This window comes from Amia ocellicauda, chromosome 20 (assembly GCF_036373705.1).
Source record: "Amia ocellicauda isolate fAmiCal2 chromosome 20, fAmiCal2.hap1, whole genome shotgun sequence".
Lineage (NCBI taxonomy): Eukaryota > Metazoa > Chordata > Actinopteri > Amiiformes > Amiidae > Amia > Amia ocellicauda.
Window position 1 is genome coordinate 17052187 of NC_089869.1, and position 18542 is coordinate 17070728.

Here is an 18542-nt window from a genome sequence, read left to right on the forward strand (position 1 = left end):
ATAAAATATTGTGGTATTTCATAATAATTATTGTGTTAATACAAGATGATATTGCATTACTTTAAAACGTTTGTGGTAAGTTGATTGTAGGCATATATACAGTGAGGTTTACAAATATAATTATAAAAAATATGTTTGAAGCATATTTAACCATTTAACTAAAAACATTTACTGCAACTTGTAGTTTTCTTCTAATTGTGTTTATTTCAATGTTCATATCATTATATTGCACCAAGTATAATCCCCTGTCACTAAAACAGAATAAATGTAATGTATTCTTGATCCTCCTATAGAATGATTTGAATCCCAAAGCAAACTTATTTTGTATTAATGCAATAATTATTGCGAAATAACACAATATTATCTCCTATTTACGCAATAATTATTGTGAAGTAAAGCAATATTGTATTAACACAATAAGTTTGTTTTCTCTGTGGCGCTAATAAGCTTCCGTTGTTTTGGCCAATATCTTACACTGTTGTCAAAGTGATTATCGAACAAAGAAGTATGTTAATGATATACTTAGATTAGGTTATTTAAATGTTAAATTCTGAAGAGAACACTACATCTTGATAATATATATTGTGACAGCGTGCGGGGAGTGGTACAAGAAGAGACGTCATTTAGGACAACACGGTCGCCCATCTTCCCTTCTACACGCTGCATGACAGTGAAAACACTGCATCACTCACCTATCGGGCTGTGCAAAGGGCCCACACCTGTACCGCTTTAAGCGTTTGCATTAAAGCTCACCCCAAACAAAACTCGATGCAAAGTACCTGAGGGTAAAGTGTGAAGGGTGAATAGGTGAGCGAAAGCTACTTGATGAGAGAAAATTAGAGAAAGAGACTAACTGACACCATGGATAACAACCCATTTCTGTCTGTCAACCCCACTTGGATAACAGACCCGGACTGAACTCTGACGATGACACTGCCTAACCCCCTTAAACGACCCCATATTACAGCAGTCCAGACCCACGACTCCTAACGGGCACAGCTACCACCCCACGCAGTGCCACAATATATATATCATTTCCATCACCATCATGTGTGGAAACAGTTTGAGAAATAAACAGTCTTAATGGTAAGACATGCCTGCCAAATGTTGCCTGCTAGAGTTATAGCAATCAGGTGTATTAATTAAGTCATGATTGCTTAGTCACTGGACACCTTCAGATTTAGAGGTCAAGTTAAAGGTGTTCATTTGGAAAAATTACTGCTCTGAAGGAATTAGAAGACAAGCTGTAATCAGTTGTCTTCCGACCCCACAGAGAAATGTTGTCTTACTATTGGTTTAATGTATACCAGCTTTCCCTAAGGCATGTCACTAACATCAAGAAAAACATATTTGACTTAATCCCTGGTTTCAACATCAAAACACAGTCCTTCACAAACATTGATCAGAAGGTAATTGCCCGATATAGCAAAAGTTCATTGTCAGACACTCACAAAATAAATAGGATTTTATTTGCATATATATATACACCGATCAGCCATAACATTATGACCACTGACAGGTCAAGTGAATAACACTGATAATCTCGTTATCATGGCACCTGTCAGTGGGTGGGATATATTAGGCAGCAAGTGAACATTTTGTCCATGCCTCGACGGGTCAGGGCTGTTTTGGTGGCAAAAGGGGGACCTACACAATATTAGGCAGGTGGTCATAATGTTATGGCTCATCGGTGTATATATATATATATATATATATATATATATATATACACATGTCCCCACAAACACTAGGAAGAAATATTGGATGTCTTTCAGCTTCTCCTGATTTGTAGTGTTTCAAGGTTCAGACAGTGAACTTTGATAAACTGTTAACTGCCAGCTGTTTCACTTCTCGATTTGCCACAGGTCCTACTAACAGCAGTTCCACATGAGGAATAATGTTTAAGTGAATAATATATTTTCCCTGAAAACCCTCCAACATATTACAATAATCTTAGAAATATAATGTAAAAAACGTCTTTAGTTTTCAATGGAAATAGTGGAATAAACACATATATAATGTAAGGTTAATTTTAAAACAAATAAATGCTAAATAAGGCTAATATACAGTGGCTCTCAAAAGTATTCACCCCCCTTGGACTTTTTCACGTCATTGTCCATGCATGAATTCAGAATGGATTTAATCTGGAGTTTTTGCCATTGATCAACACAGAAAATGTCGATAATGTGAAAGTGAAAAATATAATCTGCAAATTGTTCTAAATAAATTACAAATACAAAACAGAAAATACTTGAATGTATAAGTAATCACCCCTTTGTTATGACACACCTGACTGAGCTGTGATGAAACCAACTGTCTTTAGAAGTCACGTAATTAGTTGAATGAAGTCCACCTCTGTGCAATTGAGGTGTGTCACATGATTTCAGGTTAAATACACCCATCTCTGGGAGGTCCCACAGTTGCTTAGTGCAATTCCTAACAACAGCTGCATCATGAAGACGAAGGAACATTCAGTGCAAATCCGGAATAAGGTTCTTCAAAAGCACCAATCAGGGGTAGGATATAAGAACATTTCCAAGGCATTGAATATCCCCCAGAGCACAGTAAAGTCCATTTTTAAGAATTGGAGAGAATGTGGCACAACTGTGAATCTGCCTAGATCAGGCTGTCCTCAAAAACAGAGTATCCGGACGAGAAGGGCACTAGTCAGGGAGGCCACGAAGAGACCTATGGCAACTCTAAAGGAGTTAGTCTTCCATGGCTGGGAGCTGGGAGACACCATGCATACTGCAATAATAGCCCGGGTGCTTCACAAAAGTGGCCTTTATGGGAGAGTGACTAAACAGAAGCCATTGTTGAAAGAACTTGCATCAAATCTCATCTAGAGTTTGCCAGAAGGCATGTGGGAGACTCTGAAACCAAGTGCAGGAAGATTCTATGGTCTGATGAGACCTCAACGCTAAGCACTATATTTGGCACAAGCCTAACACCGCACATCATCCTGAGAACACCATCCCTACCGTGAAGCATGGAGGTGGCAGCATCATGCTATGGGGATGCTTCTCTGCGGCAGGGCCTGGAAACCTTGTAAAGATAGAGGGCAAAATGGATGCAGCAAAGTACAGAGAAATCCTGGAAGAAAACCTGCTGAAGTCTGCAAGAGACCTGGGACTTGGGAGAAGATTAATCTTCCAGCAGGACAATGACCCCAAACATACAGCCAAGGCCAGACTGAAGTGGTTTAGAAACAAAAAGGTCAATATCCCGGTGTGGCCCAGTCAAAGACCCGACCTCAATCCAATTGAGACTATGTGGAAAGAGTTGAAAATTGCTGTTCACCAAAGGTGCCCATCCAAGTTGATGGAGTTTGAGCAATTTTGCAAAGAAAAATGGGCACAAATTGTTGTGTCCAGATGTCCACAGCTGGTAGAGACTTGTCCACATAGACTCATTGCTGTAATTGCTGCCAAAGGTGCCTCTACCAAATATTGACTGAAGGGGGTGATTACTTATGCATTCAATTATTTTCTGTTTTGTATTTGTAATTAATTTAGAACAATTTGGTTATATTTAACTGCTGTTAGTAGGACCTGTGGCAAATCGAGAATTGAAACAGCTGGCAGTTAACAGTTTATCAAAGTTCACTGTCTGAACCTTGAAACACTACAAATCAGGAGAAGCTGAAAGACATCCAATATTTTTTCCTAGTGTTTGTGGGGACATGTGTATATACATATATATATATATATATATATATATATATATATATATATATATATATATATATATACACCGATGAGCCATAACATTATGACCACCTGCCTAATATTGTGTAGGTCCCCCTTTTGCCACCAAAACAGCCCTGACCCGTCGAGGCATGGACAAAATGTTCACTTGCTGCCTAATATATCCCACCCACTGACAGGTGCCATGATAACGAGATTATCAGTGTTATTCACTTGACCTGTCAGTGGTCATAATGTTATGGCTGATCGGTGTATATATATATGCAAATAAAATCCTATTTATTTTGTGAGTGTCTGACAATGAACTTTTGCTATATCGGGCAATTACCTTCTGATCAATGTTTGTGAAGGACTGTGTTTTGATGTTGAAACCAGGGATTAAGTCAAATATGTTTTTCTTGATGTTAGTGACATGCCTTAGGGAAAGCTGGTATACATTAAACCAATAGTAAGACAACATTTCTCTGTGGGGTCGGAAGACAACTGATTACAGCTTGTCTTCTAATTCCTTCAGAGCAGTAATTTTTCCAAATGAACACCTTTAACTTGACCTCTAAATCTGAAGGTGTCCAGTGACTAAGCAATCATGACTTAATTAATACACCTGATTGCTATAACTCTAGCAGGCAACATTTGGCAGGCATGTCTTACCATTAAGACTGTTTATTTCTCAAACTGTTTCCACACATGATGGTGATGGAAATGATATATATATTGTGGCACTGCGTGGGGTGGTAGCTGTGCCCGTTAGGAGTCGTGGGTCTGGACTGCTGTAATATGGGGTCGTTTAAGGGGGTTAGGCAGTGTCATCGTCAGAGTTCAGTCCGGGTCTGTTTTCCAAGTGGGGTTGACAGACAGAAATGGGTTGTTATCCATGGTGTCAGTTAGTTTCTTTCTCTAATTTTCTCTCATCAAGTAGCTTTCGCTCACCTATTCACCCTTCACACTTTACCCTCAGGTACTTTGCATCGAGTTTTGTTTGGGGTGAGCTTTAATGCAAACGCTTAAAGCGGTACAGGTGTGGGCCCTTTGCACAGCCCGATAGGTGAGTGATGCAGTGTTTTCACTGTCATGCAGCGTGTAGAAGGGAAGATGGGCGACCGTGTTGTCCTAAATGACGTCTCTTCTTGTACCACTCCCCGCACGCTGTCACAATATATATTATCAAGATGTAGTGTTCTCTTCAGAATTTAACATTTAAATAACCTAATCTAAGTATATCATTAACATACTTCTTTGTTCGATAATCACTTTGACAACAGTGTAAGATAGTGGCCAAAAGAGCATTGTTTACAGAAAATTATGGATCACTCCCAACACATTTTTACTCTTTTTTGATCACCATCTGCACTGATTTGTTGTCCAAGGTAGACATAACTTTTTCGACTTCTTGGAGTATACATTTTCTTTTCTTAGATTTAACAAATCTGTTAAACATTGTGGAGTCAGATTGTTGATTTAGTATTTTTGTAGATATATTTTATAAGAGTTCTATGGGTTTCCTCAATGATTTCTTAGAGCTCTGATGATTGAGTTTTTATATATTGAATTGTACACCAATCAGCCATAACATTACGACCACTGACAGGTGAAGTGAATAACACTGATAATCTCGTTATCATGGCACCTGTCAGTGGGTGGGATATATTAGGCAGCAAGTGAACATTTTGTCCTCAAAGTTGATGTGGTAGAAGCAGGAAAATTGGGCAAGCGTAAGGATCTGAGCGACTTTGACAAGGGCCACATTGTGATGGCTAGACGACTGTGTCAGAGCATCTCCAAAACTGCAGCTCTTGTGGGGTGTTCCCGGTCTGCAGTGGTCAGTACCTATCAAAAGTGGTCCAAGGAAGGAAAAGCGGTGAACCAGCGACAGGGTCATGGGCGGCCAAGGCTCACTGATGCATGTGGGGAGCGAAGGCTGGCCCGTGTGGTCCGATCCAACAGACGAGCTACTGTAGCTCAAATTGCTGAAAGAGTTAATGCTGGTTCTGATAGAAAGGTGTCAGAACACACAGTGGGTCGCAGTTTGTTGCGTATGGGGCCGCGCAGCCGCAGACCAGTCAGGGTGCCCATGCTGACCCCTGTCCACTGCCGAAAGCACCTACAATGGGCACGTGAGCATCAGAACTGGACCACGGAGCAATGGAAGAAGGTGGCCTGGTCTGATGAATCACGAGTTCAAGTTATTGACTTGGCCTCCAAATTCCCCAGATCTCAATCCAATCGAGCATCTGTGGAATGTGCTGGACAAACAAGTCCGATCCATGGAGGCCCCACCTCGCAACTTACAGGACTTAAAGGATCTGCTGCTAACATCTTGGTGCCAGATACCACAGCACACCTTCAGAGGTCTAGGGAAGTCCATGCCTCGATGGGTCAGGGCTGTTTTGGTGGCAAAAGGGGGACCTACACAATATTAGGCAGGTGGTCATAATGTTATGGCTGATCGGTGTATATATCAAATTGCAGTGTGCATTATCTTGAAGTATTTCTTTGTGGTGGTTGTATCAGAGAAAGAAACTGTTAAATGTGCATGAGTCGGATGGGACATCCACTAAAATTGATATTTAATGTCTTCAAATTCCAAATACATCTTAGCATATCTATTACAGGCAGTGTTTTGCATTCAGAATAGAGCACTCTAATGCCTATACATACGCAAGCACAGAGGAAGCTCATATTCTCTGCATCTTTCCAATACTTCTTGTACAACTTGTATATGATCCATCCTCTTCTGAATCCTGCTTGTTCTCTTGGTATATAAACACACATGCAAACTGATATACCAGATCAGTTTCTGATTTTATCATATGGTTTTGTCTTAATAAGCTTCATGCATGTCTCCACCAGTAGAGCTTTAAATTCCATCCATATTACAAGATTACTTTAGGCTGAAGACACACCCTGTAATTTCTGTCAGTGCAAAGGGAAAATATCAGTGTGTAGACTGACATTATGCCTAATTAGATGTGCAGCAACATAGTGGTAGGAAGTACTAAATGCATGTAATTTTAGCATTCACATTCTTAAAGTAAACCTTATCTACTAGTAACCATGTGACAGATTAATCACATTAAAATTCCCCCATGAAAGTATGAAAACTATTTTTTTTCTCATGGAATTTGAAAACCTAAAAATAGGTTCTTGTTTAGGAAAAAAATAATCTTTATATTTACTGATCTTGGGTAATTTCAGATCATGATGGCCATGTTATATCCTGGAAAAGAATAGGACTAGACATAGAGACTGTAACAATTTAATTAATGTCTATTTACTGAATTGCTAACTGACTATTTTATGTCAAATATTTCAGGATCTAGTTATTATTTTACTGCTAAGCCATATTCCTGTGGATATAGATGTTGTTCAATCTCTGTGCTTGAAAACATATAAATTCTTATTCTGAATGCCAGATCACTTTCTAGCCTATATTATTATTAACATAAATGTTAATAATAATATGTTCTTGCTCATGTCACCAGGAGTCGCACATAATTCTCCCTGGTTACGATGGTATAATGGAAATGCTAAATCCACCACAGTAAACAAGGCTGGCTGTAAAATTCAACACATGTGGTGTGTGTCTCCATCTACTGCCCAATTGCATTACTACAGTTACAACATAAGAACATATCTACCCTTTCTTAACTCTTGTATAGGACGAGCTATCATACACAAACCTGTGTAATACATGGCTGTTGTATTACGGTGTAAATCATCAAGTTTTTAATCCACAACTTGCTTTTTTAAAACTACTTATGCTCACAATTAATACCCTATATAAGGCTCATCATGTTATTATTTTATTTATTTATTTTGTATTACAAATGACTCATTTAATGTAAAGTTGCCTTTATTGACTTATTATAATATATGTGCTATAATATTTCTCCATAAACAAACGGAAACGTTTTGTATTGTTTGTTCAACACCTTTCAGAAACTGTATTTATTAATATCGTGGTCGATGTTGGCTGTAGTCGAGCACTGCTGTACGAGATGACGTGGTGCAGGTGAGATGGTGCCACCGCCAGCTGATGGATTAATACGTCACAATGACACAATGCTGTACTATCGCCCCAGCAATGACATGAGCATGACGCAATACAAACATGTCGTACACCGGGATCTAGTGCAGCCAACAAGTGGATCAAATATCAATAGCATTGGCTTCTAAAATCGACACAACGTTTGAGTAATAATACATCAATTAACAAAACTTTGAATGAAGAATACATTGAATTAAATAATAACTAATTATAAAATGCACACTATTGCATAGTTCGTTTTTCCCGTTTGGGTGAGATGTTTGTTATCAATCCATACAACTGGAAAATCCCTTCTCCTAAACTGGGGTAGTAAAGGTCAATCAGATCTGTTTGCAATGTGTATTGTTTTAACAACAGATGGCACTATTGTGAAATGCCCTGCCGGACAAACATTACAATTGATTATGTAATTCGTAATTGCAGTTCCAAATGAAGTGTTTCTGATAGTATTGACTTTTAAGATCAGCAATATCTGGCTTTAATGGTTATATCAGAAAGAGAAAGAAACCTGTTAAATGCGCCCGTGTCCGATGGGACATCCATCAGAATGGACATTTCATGTCTTACGTCTTACTTCTCTATCACAGAGTGTGTTTTGCGATCAGAATAAAGCAATCTAATGTCTGATTTTAGCTACGTTTTTCGCCTGTATAATGGCACAAAATACAGCAATTAACATTTTGGATATACGCTCTAATTTCACCTCAAATATGCGCCCCCACCAAAAAAAACAAACAAAACAAAATCGTAATGTATCAGCTGGGGTATCTGGGGCGGAATTATTGGTTACATGTATTCCATTAGGATAATGACAGATCGTTTAAAACTATGTGTATATTTTAAGAATAAAATGTAATGCCAGCTCTGTACAGTGATTTTTCCTATTACAATTAAATATATCTATTTTTACACACTTTACAGACTATAATATGATACACATTCAAAACATTACAAAGTTATATACATAATTTTGCCTATTCCAGTTGGAAACCCACTCTTCACAGTTTGCTTTCTTGCAGTACCCCAATCTAATTAATTAATTAGTTACACAACGGTTGATGCCTGTTGGAAGGAGCTGCCAGAACTGATATTAGCCCGATATTACAATACATTTAATTGGAAATGTGCTAATTATTTTGCTCCCTTCATAGTAATGAACATTTAATGCTAAAATATCGATATTTTAATTAATTCATTAATCAGTTAGGATCTATTTCTTAACACTTAATTCGTTTTTTTAAATCTGGATGAAGTGTGATTGTTTATATATTATATGTTTCGACTAATTAAATCAAATTTATTTTACGTTTGTTTAATAATTAACTCAATGGGACTAAATAGGACTACATCAATAGCTCCAGTTATTTGATCTATCAAGATCATTCAACGTCCCCCCTCTCAGAATAGATATTTCTTTCTTTCATTTTTAAGATTCAGAATATGGAGTATTTAATAGAGATATGTCATATTTACAATATGGGACCCTGGTCACCTCTTCATCTTCCATCCGACTCATGCACATTTAACAGTTTCTTTCTCTGATCTTCATTATCTCCAGAATTTTTGTCATATGTAATTAACAGCTGCATTTGACTAAATGCACATTTATATTTGTGTGATTATATATGTATGCGTGTCTTTTTCCCCCACATACCTTACATACATTAAAAAACCAACAATATTTTCGATTCCGTTAATAATGAAGATCCGTTGTTTTCATTGTTTTACACACACACACACACACACACACATATATATATATATATATGACAGCCCGACCCGTTCAACGAGAAAGAATTGCATTTCAATCAATGAAAGCATGTATAATTTGATTTTATCTGTGAAACATTTTTTCCTCTTTCCACGTTTCTGAAGTTTCCGACTTGTACCTATATAAACTAACATTGAGCGATACTGAATTTGTAACAGGTTTGGCGGTTTATTATTATTATTATTATTATTATTATTATTATTATTATTATTATTATTATGTATGTCTTAGCAGACGCCCTTGTGCAGAGTATACACTATATATGCATACTGGTGTACACATAGGCTACACGTCTACACACACACACACACACACACACACACACATACATACATATATATATATATATATATATATACAATACAATACAATACAATACAATACAATACAATTACAATAAAAAAAAACTACAAACTCTCATCCCCTTGGTTTCCAAATCACATCTGAGGTTAACACATTACAATACATGAAGGTCAGTAATGTCTCATCTTTGTCCCTAGCCTGTATGAACCCTTTCCAGCCGCCGGGTCGGGCGCTGCTCTGGGGCTGCTGTGCCTGTTTGCCTCCCGGAGCCCCGGGACGCCCTTTTGATCAATTCAATCCCTGCTCGGGACTCGGGCCTGATTGGCTGGGAGAGTTACAAGGGGAATATCTTTAATTAAGCAGATAATCTCTGGTTGGGATGAGAGGAGCTCCATTTCACATCCCCTCGGCTCTCACACAAGACCTTCAACCTCATAAACTGCGTGTAGGTGTAGGTCCCTCTGCGGAGACCCTCTGGTCAACATGTTTCTCTATCTGGATTTGTGTTACTACGTTTTTATTTTAATGGCCCACACGAAGACCTGTTACAGTTGGTAAGTTGGGTTGTATTAAAAGGGGGGACGTTGGGTTCGGCCCAAGATAGACTATTCAAAATATATTTTGAATAATATATAGTAGGCAATTGGTGTCTTAAAAAGTCAAGAATGAATCAAACATGCAGGCCTAATGGCTGTCTTAATTTGAAAATTATATAGGTTTTGCTTTCACGTCGGCTATTAAAACTGGGACATGACATGGGTATGTATTTGAACACATTATCAGTAAGTTACGTAATAATGTCCCAATAATGTTAATGATGATGGTATTATTATTATTATTATTATTATTATTATTATTATTATTATTATTATTATTATCTTTAATAATACAGAGATCTGCTTTCTCTTGATCTCTGTCACATCAGTAACATGGGGCAGAAGTAGGTTAATTGTAATACAGGTATTTGTAGCTCCTTTTCTGATTAATTAATAATTAATACTACTTATCCGTTAGTTATTGTTTAATACAGATGTATTACATTTTAACTATTAACTGCCAATTAAAATATCAAGATCTCGACTTGTCCTTTTAGGGTTGATCTTAAACATTTACGCAGTTTAATGTATTTGATCAAATCAGGCACAGCAACTAGTCTAAGAATAATTTTGTAACATGCTTTGTTATAAATCATAAACAATAAAACTTTAATAAAATTTTTGTCAAATCTAATGCCTAAAAATATAAAATGCGTGTTTTAATTTAATGTAAAAAGCGCAGATAAGATAAATACGAAATACTGCAGAGGCGATTTAAATCTGAAATGGGTAAATACAATTTCATTTGTTTTGCAATACCATAAAGCCAATATCAATTGAAACGACTTAGTTAATTAATGTTAATGAATTAATTTTAAATTGTTTTTATAATGATGAGGTGTAGCTGATCTCAACCAAATCTTGTTCCAATAATAACCTAAATAAATCTCAAGCCTGGAATGATCCTACTTGTTGAGATCTGCTCCAGTGAGTTTATAACAAAAAAAGAAGAAAATCCCAAATTCCAGGGATTCGCTGAAGGACATTTTGCTTCTGGGAGTTAATGGTTTGCTCTGTCTTCCAGGTCAGTGAATAATTTTCTGATGACTGGCCCAAAGGTAAGCCAATTTCTTTTGATCTTTTTTCCAGACTTCTACTTCATGAGAAAATGAAACATATTCCAGAATGCACATATGCACAAAAAAAAAAAGTTATTTTTCGTATTTAATACATTCTGTGCTATGCTGGGGAGGAGACTGACAAATAATTGTAGCTTTTCACTTATTCATGATTGCCTTTCTTCTAATTTGTTACATAATACAGTGACATATTTTTAATATTTTAAATCGAATGAAATGTACAAACTGTTTCTACTTCAGACTGACCTCTGTCTAGAATTGATATGCTTATTTTATTTTTCGTTGCAGTCATTTCTTGTAAAATCTTTGCATGCTATCCAAAAGAGAATTGGAATTTCTAGTCTTTAGGAAAAGCCTATTAATCTGTACATATCTTAGATATGAAAGGATTGTGTAGCTTTAGTGGGTGGTCATCATTAGCACAACAGATGCCTGTGAGAGGGGGTGTAGTTCAGTCTGGTTGAAGCCACTTAAGACTTATTAGTATGTATCATTTACTTTCTCATTGTCAGTGTAGAGATTCAATTGACAAGGGAGAACCAAGTTAAAAATCAACAAGTTTAACAAACTAGTCACTACTAGTAAAGTAAACATTAAGATTCCTAATATTTAATAAAACTCTCTAAAATTCTCTACATCTATAATATAAAATGATTCAAGTTCACTTACGTATGAAATCATAAGGTATGTGGTAAGGGGAAGGCATTAGTTACAGATGAAAATATGTGAAGCTAATCTGCTTAAATAGTTCATTAGTTTTATTATAATCACCATTTCACACTTTTAAATATAATTTCATAATGTAAATACTAAGACTTGATTCATAACATTGTTTTTGAAATGGTGCATCTGTTACAACAGCCAGACCAACACTCTCAAAGAGAATGGACCAGACAACATCTAGTGTTTTCATTTCAACTTGACATCATTGTGAACTTTACTCGATGATTAATTGGCCTTCTCTGCACACAATATGCCTAATTAATTGGCACCCGTTAATCTATAAATTAATGTTATGCGGAGCTCCTAATTGTTTAATCTGCTGCATATTTGTGACCCTTTGTCATGCTGGTGGTACCAAAGGCCCGTACTGTCTTTGGTACAGTTTTTAGCTGCCAAGACTGGAATTAATTACAACGAAGGCTGAAACTGGACAGCTTCATATAAATCAGTATGTTTAGGCATTAACTGAAGATTCTGTCCATTGAAATCTGTGGTTGTGGTTGTTTTTATCAATTAATTTTTGCTGTATTGATGCTTGCCTCCTGGCCAGGTCGTCATTGTTTATGAGAATTGGTGCTCAATTGACTAACCTGGCTATATAAAGGTTAAATAAATAAAAATCTGTGTATGACATGAGTGATAACTGACTTGCAGGTATGATTTATTTGTTCCAATTGACTTGCAGGCCTATTTAATCTACTCCAGCAGCGTGGCCGCAGGGGCTCAAAGCGGAATAGAGGAGTGCAAGTATCAGTTCGTGTGGGATCGCTGGAACTGTCCAGAGAGGGCCCTGCAACTGTCCACACACAGTGGACTCAGGAGCGGTAAGGAGAGACAACGGCCAATTAACACACTCTAGTTCGGGCATAGAAAGACTCTCAGTGTCAATCAAGAAAACAAGGATCTTACTAATTCGAATGGTTTAAATTCACATGTGATACGTGTTTTGAAAACAAATCTTGTTATGGTCTTTGTAAAATACATCAAGCTATGTCCAATTATCACGACAATTTATATACCTGATGCAGTGGTATTTTAGTCCATATTGTACTCTGTGTGAATTACACTACTTCTCAGCCCATGCGCAACAGGTTAATAGTGTAATTGTGGTGTAGGCAGCAAACAAGCTTTGATGTGAGCCAAAGACTTGCATCTGTTTAGGGAGATACTGGCTGTAGTTTCAGTACAAGGGATTCAGTTTTCAAAGGCAGACATGGAGCTGATAAGGTGAGATTGTGTTTGTATTGTAAAGGCCGTGCCACTTAAAGGATCATTAAATGAATGGAGCTGCAGCCACTGTTTCCACAGGCTGTCCACACAACTCCAAACAAATGGTGTAATCCAATTGGGACTATCATTTTAACAGCTTCCTTGGCCATTATCTGCTTATAAAAACAAGGCATTTCCAAGGGAACTAAACCTATGCCTTAATTAAAAGAAAGAATAGGTACATTAAGGTTATTATAAAGATGAAAGGAGAAAAGGAACAGTCCTCATGAGATTAAGGCTTCGGTCAAAGAGGTAAAGTGGTCGGCACTCTAGCATCTCCATTCACAGAACATACTTGAAATGGCAACTAAAAGCAGGAGGAATCTGTCACTCTTCAATGTAGATGTCAATAAGGCTTCAATGTCCTGAGAGTCCACAGACGATGCATGTCACCTTATGATAGACATACACATTAATATACAGTTGCAGATGACTATTTTTAGGTATCAGCATAGAGACTTCCATTTTATAAAAAAGGTGGGAGGGCCAACCTTCAACCCATTTGCTTGGACTTATTTTAAAAAGGTTAACCAAGTGACTCAGTAACGTCTAATCTGGAAATTAGGACACACATAATAAAATACTTCGACTTAAAAGCATCCACAGACTTCAATCTATATCCACAAAACAAACCAACCTAAGTCTAAAAATAGTGAACTGTTCCATAAAGTATATAAAATATAAACGTAACATGTATTGATCTAATTAATCACAGCAGAAAAACAAAAGAGTGAAGTATATGCAATCATAATCTATCTGTAAGCTAGGACCTCAGATGTAGCAGTAGGATGTTCACAGAAAAAAGTACTAATAGTGTGAACCACTTACATTCAATCGTGTAAACAAAACCAGAGATGAAAATCTAACATTAGAAAACCTCTCGCCTTTGTTCACAGCCAACAGGGAAACTGCATTTGTCCATGCCATCAGCTCTGCTGGAGTCATGTACACTTTGACCAGGAACTGTAGTCTAGGGGATTTTGACAATTGTGGGTGTGATGACAGCAGGAATGGCCAACTAGGTAAGTAAAACCATCACCATACTAATATTTAGAATGAAAGTAAATAAATGTAAACTTAAATATCACATAAAAGCAGAACAACAAAAAAGCAGCCCCAGGGCAAATCCCAATTAATGGGTCAGAATTCATGAAGACACACTTTCAGAAGTTGTTCAGAAGACATAACAAAGTTAGCAGTGTGCAGGCCTGTGTGTCAACACTAATATAAACTGTGCATATAGTTCACATCATCGAACACTGCTTTAAACCATACTTTCAGAACCACAGATAACATACTGCTAGAAAAAACGATTTGCATTGTCTGTTTTGGCAGCATTGCGTTTGTTTTCTGTGCCTGAGACGGCGTTTAGCCTCATCCTGTAAGACTGTGTGCTCCGTGTTGTGTACAGGGGGACAGGGCTGGCTGTGGGGGGGCTGCAGTGATAACGTGGGCTTCGGGGAGGCCATCTCAAAGCAGTTCGTTGACGCCTTGGAAACAGGACAGGACGCCCGGGCAGCCATGAACCTGCACAACAACGAGGCCGGCCGTAAGGTAAGACGGAGTAGACGGATAGGAAGTGGTGGCTTTCACTCTGGAAAAAACTGTTCCAGAAGCACTTCAGAAATCAGAACACTGATGCATGCATGTTCCCAAAGGAGCGGGATAGCAAAATGTTATGAGAACTTTTACAATTTGCGATAGAAGAGATTACAAAAAAATCACTAGGCCGCCAACAGGAGCCTGAATAGAAAGTGCCTTTTTATTGTTGTGTTTTTTCCCCTCTCAACAAACAGTATGTACCACCCAAGAATCCTTTTCAGACTCTTATTAGGAAGGTGCCACTCGTACCCGTAACACTGTGTGCGCTGTACCAGAAGGGCCTATTACTAGTTTTGAATGTCTTTTATGACAAGATTTCAACTCAAGATTCTTGGGATCAGTGGTGCAAGCCTTAATTAGAAGACCCAGGGAGCCATACATTAGAAAGGTTCTTTATTACTGGGGTTTTAAATAAGTGTTTAGTTTTATTCGTGCAATAAGGATCTTACATTATATATTGGTCTTTGTGGCACTTAAGAAACCCATGGAGATCACTGCCATGCTGTTTAAGTGCTCTTTGTTTTTACTACCAGTGCTCTCTCCTCAGGTTTTGTATGATTCAAATGGCACCTGGAGCATCATTGTAACAGAAAATGTACCAAAGAAACCCTTTTTCACTTCCTCCTCAAAAGACCTTCTATTTGGTCTTCTCATAGCAGAAAACATATTGACAATGGCCGTGCTAAATAAATTCTCCTTTCTTCACAAGCAGAACAATCTTGCTCGATGTGAAATTTCTATCCCCCCCCCACCTCCATAGAAAGTGCCGTGACAAAAAAAGAGAGACGTCCCTTTTCAAATGACAGCTGTTTGTTTCGGCTGAAGTCAAGAAACATTGAGGAAGTGTAAAGACTGAAACAGACCTCAACTTGAACCCCCGATGTTGCGCGGCTTTAATTCCATTCATCCCTTTATAGTCCCCCTTTTTAAACGATACTAGAAGGACGGAACAACTTGCCTCTTGATTGAAGAATGTGATATGGGCAAAAATAAACAACCTTCATGGAAATACTAAAAAAGTGCAAAACTATAGGTGTTTCATTTCAATCGACACTTTAGTTAAATACAGGAAACAAATTTAACTTATTGTTTATTAAATACACAATATTATGAAAAAAATTGGCAGTTTTGCTCATACTGTATTTTTTTAATTAATTAATTTGGTATGTGGACTTTATAGCCAGTGGTATTATGGGTGGTAACTACTGCAGAGGATAGCATAGTTGTAAGCTTGTGATTCTTCTCCCGGCAGGCTGTGAAAGGCACTATGAAAAGGACGTGCAAGTGCCATGGCGTGTCGGGCAGCTGTACCACGCAGACCTGTTGGCTGCAGCTGCCAGAGTTCAGAGAGGTGGGCAACTACTTAAAGGAGAAATACCACAAAGCCCTTAAAGTGGACCTTCTCAAGGGGGCCGGAAACAGCGCTGCCAGCCGAGGAGCCATCGCAGAGACATTCAGCTCCATCTCCAAGAAGGAGCTGGTTCACCTGGAGGACTCCCCCGACTACTGCCTGGAGAACAAGACCCTGGGGCTGCAGGGCACGGAGGGGCGCGAGTGCGTGAAGAAGGGCAAGAACCTGACCAAGTGGGAGAAGCGGAGCTGCAAGCGGCTGTGTGGTGAGTGCGGCCTGGCCGTGGAGGAGAGGAAAGCCGAGATGGTCTCCAGCTGCAACTGCAAGTTCCACTGGTGCTGCGCCGTCAAGTGCGAACAGTGCCGCAAAATCGTCACCAAGTACTTCTGTGTGAAGAAGGAGAGGAGGGGCAAGAACGAAAGTACCAGCCGCAGGAAGACCTTAAGGCTAAGGAAGAAGCACTGAACGGTTACAATCCAGCCTAATTACACACTAGTGCACTGGCTTGCAATGAAGAGTCTTGCAACACAAACGGACATCAGGTGGAAAGCCTAGCTACTGCCGGTGACACTACTGAACAGTCTGCAGAGCCAGCGCAATCTGTACCCGCTCCTCAGTTCACAGGCTGTAATGGGCAATGAGGTGATACTGTAGGAAATGTGCAGGAAATGTAAATAAGCACAATATATTCTTGTTTGTTGGGCGTACATGGTAGCCAGTGTATGAAGGAGGTCCTTCAAGTATTAGCATTGTATAAATAAAAGGCCTATATATTTTTTGTAAATTGTATTGAAGAAGTGACTTAATTTGCTTTGAAATGCATTTAAAACAAATGTGGGTAAAGTATACATTCGAGGAATTTTTGCCTTTATTATAATGAACTCTCTCTTCCCAGTAACACTTATGTCAATTCTTAACTGAAAATAGTTGCAAAAGTTTTAAAATCTGTAGAGTAACATTAGCAGCACAGCATTGCAAGAAAAATCCAAATGTGCTATATATAAAAGATGGTCACACAAGGAAAAAAAAAAGATCAATTCATAATTTCTGATAAATCACACTTGCTTTTAATAACCTATTTACCCGAAGACATAGAACTAATTATAATTAAAAAAAATCTAGTTTTGACTATATGAGTATTCTTATTTTACATTCTGATATATTTATTAAATGGTAATGCAAGGATATCTACCAGGTTTACTCTCACTAAAGCATTCCATACTTCTATACACATCTAAATGCATTGCAATTCAAATTATGGTAATTATATGTATTGTACTTTTTTGTTTTAATATTGCAAATACAGATATCCTAGAATTCTCTCCAATGTTATACGTTAATCTTAAACATGCAAGTATATTGTGTTAAGCTCCTATTGCGGCTTGACTACAATGGTTTAGAATTAAAATGAACAAAATTAAATGTTGGACACTTGGAAACAACACTTTTCCCTATCCCATCAGAGTATTTAATTGTACATAAAATTAAGCACTTTGTACATTGTTAATTTATTGCAGTTATTCTGAAGTTTGTTTAGTCTATTTTTATATTTTTGTAGTGAACCTATACATTTAAAGAAACATTTGCATTGTAACATTTGCATTTGCCATCTTTAAAATGAATTTGTTTCTTAATAGTGGTTGTGTTAACAGAACTGTGAACATTTTTTTGTTTTCCATGACTGAAAGGTCATACCATCTCCAATAAACAATTGTAAGGGCTTGAAATATAATGTGGATGTGCATTTGTTGGGCAAGCCAAACAAGCAGAGAATTGGAGTCATATCATAAAAAGATCCCAGGTCACATGTTCAGTACAAATGCTTCCCTAACTAAATACTGAAATAGATTATTTTCTTGCCAATACATGTCAAAAGCATTATACATTATTTCCTGATTTGTAAAATGTTGTTCAGGGACAAGTATATCAGACTTTCAATTAAAGTTGTATTTGTCATTATATATAAAAGGTGTCCTGCACTGACTATGATGGTTGTGTCATTTTTTTCCAATGTTCAAAGCTTCCCCTTATAATAAAGTCCTTTAATAATATCCTGACTTTTGAGCCTTATTTTATGCACTAGTTTATAAGGT

General features: G+C 37.6%; 1 protein-coding gene across 1 annotated transcript; it reads left to right on the forward strand.

Moving 5' to 3' along the window:
- The first annotated feature begins 10247 nt into the window (after window positions 1-10247).
- On the forward strand, window positions 10248-18538 carry wnt8b (wingless-type MMTV integration site family, member 8b). The gene is made up of 6 exons (XM_066693843.1): window positions 10248-10383; window positions 11450-11483; window positions 12913-13051; window positions 14393-14518; window positions 14908-15050; window positions 16351-18538. The coding sequence occupies exons 1-6, from the start codon at window positions 10313-10315 to the stop codon at window positions 16912-16914; spliced, it is 1077 nt and encodes a 358-aa protein (XP_066549940.1). The 5' UTR covers window positions 10248-10312; the 3' UTR covers window positions 16915-18538.
- The last annotated feature ends 4 nt before the right edge of the window (window positions 18539-18542 follow it).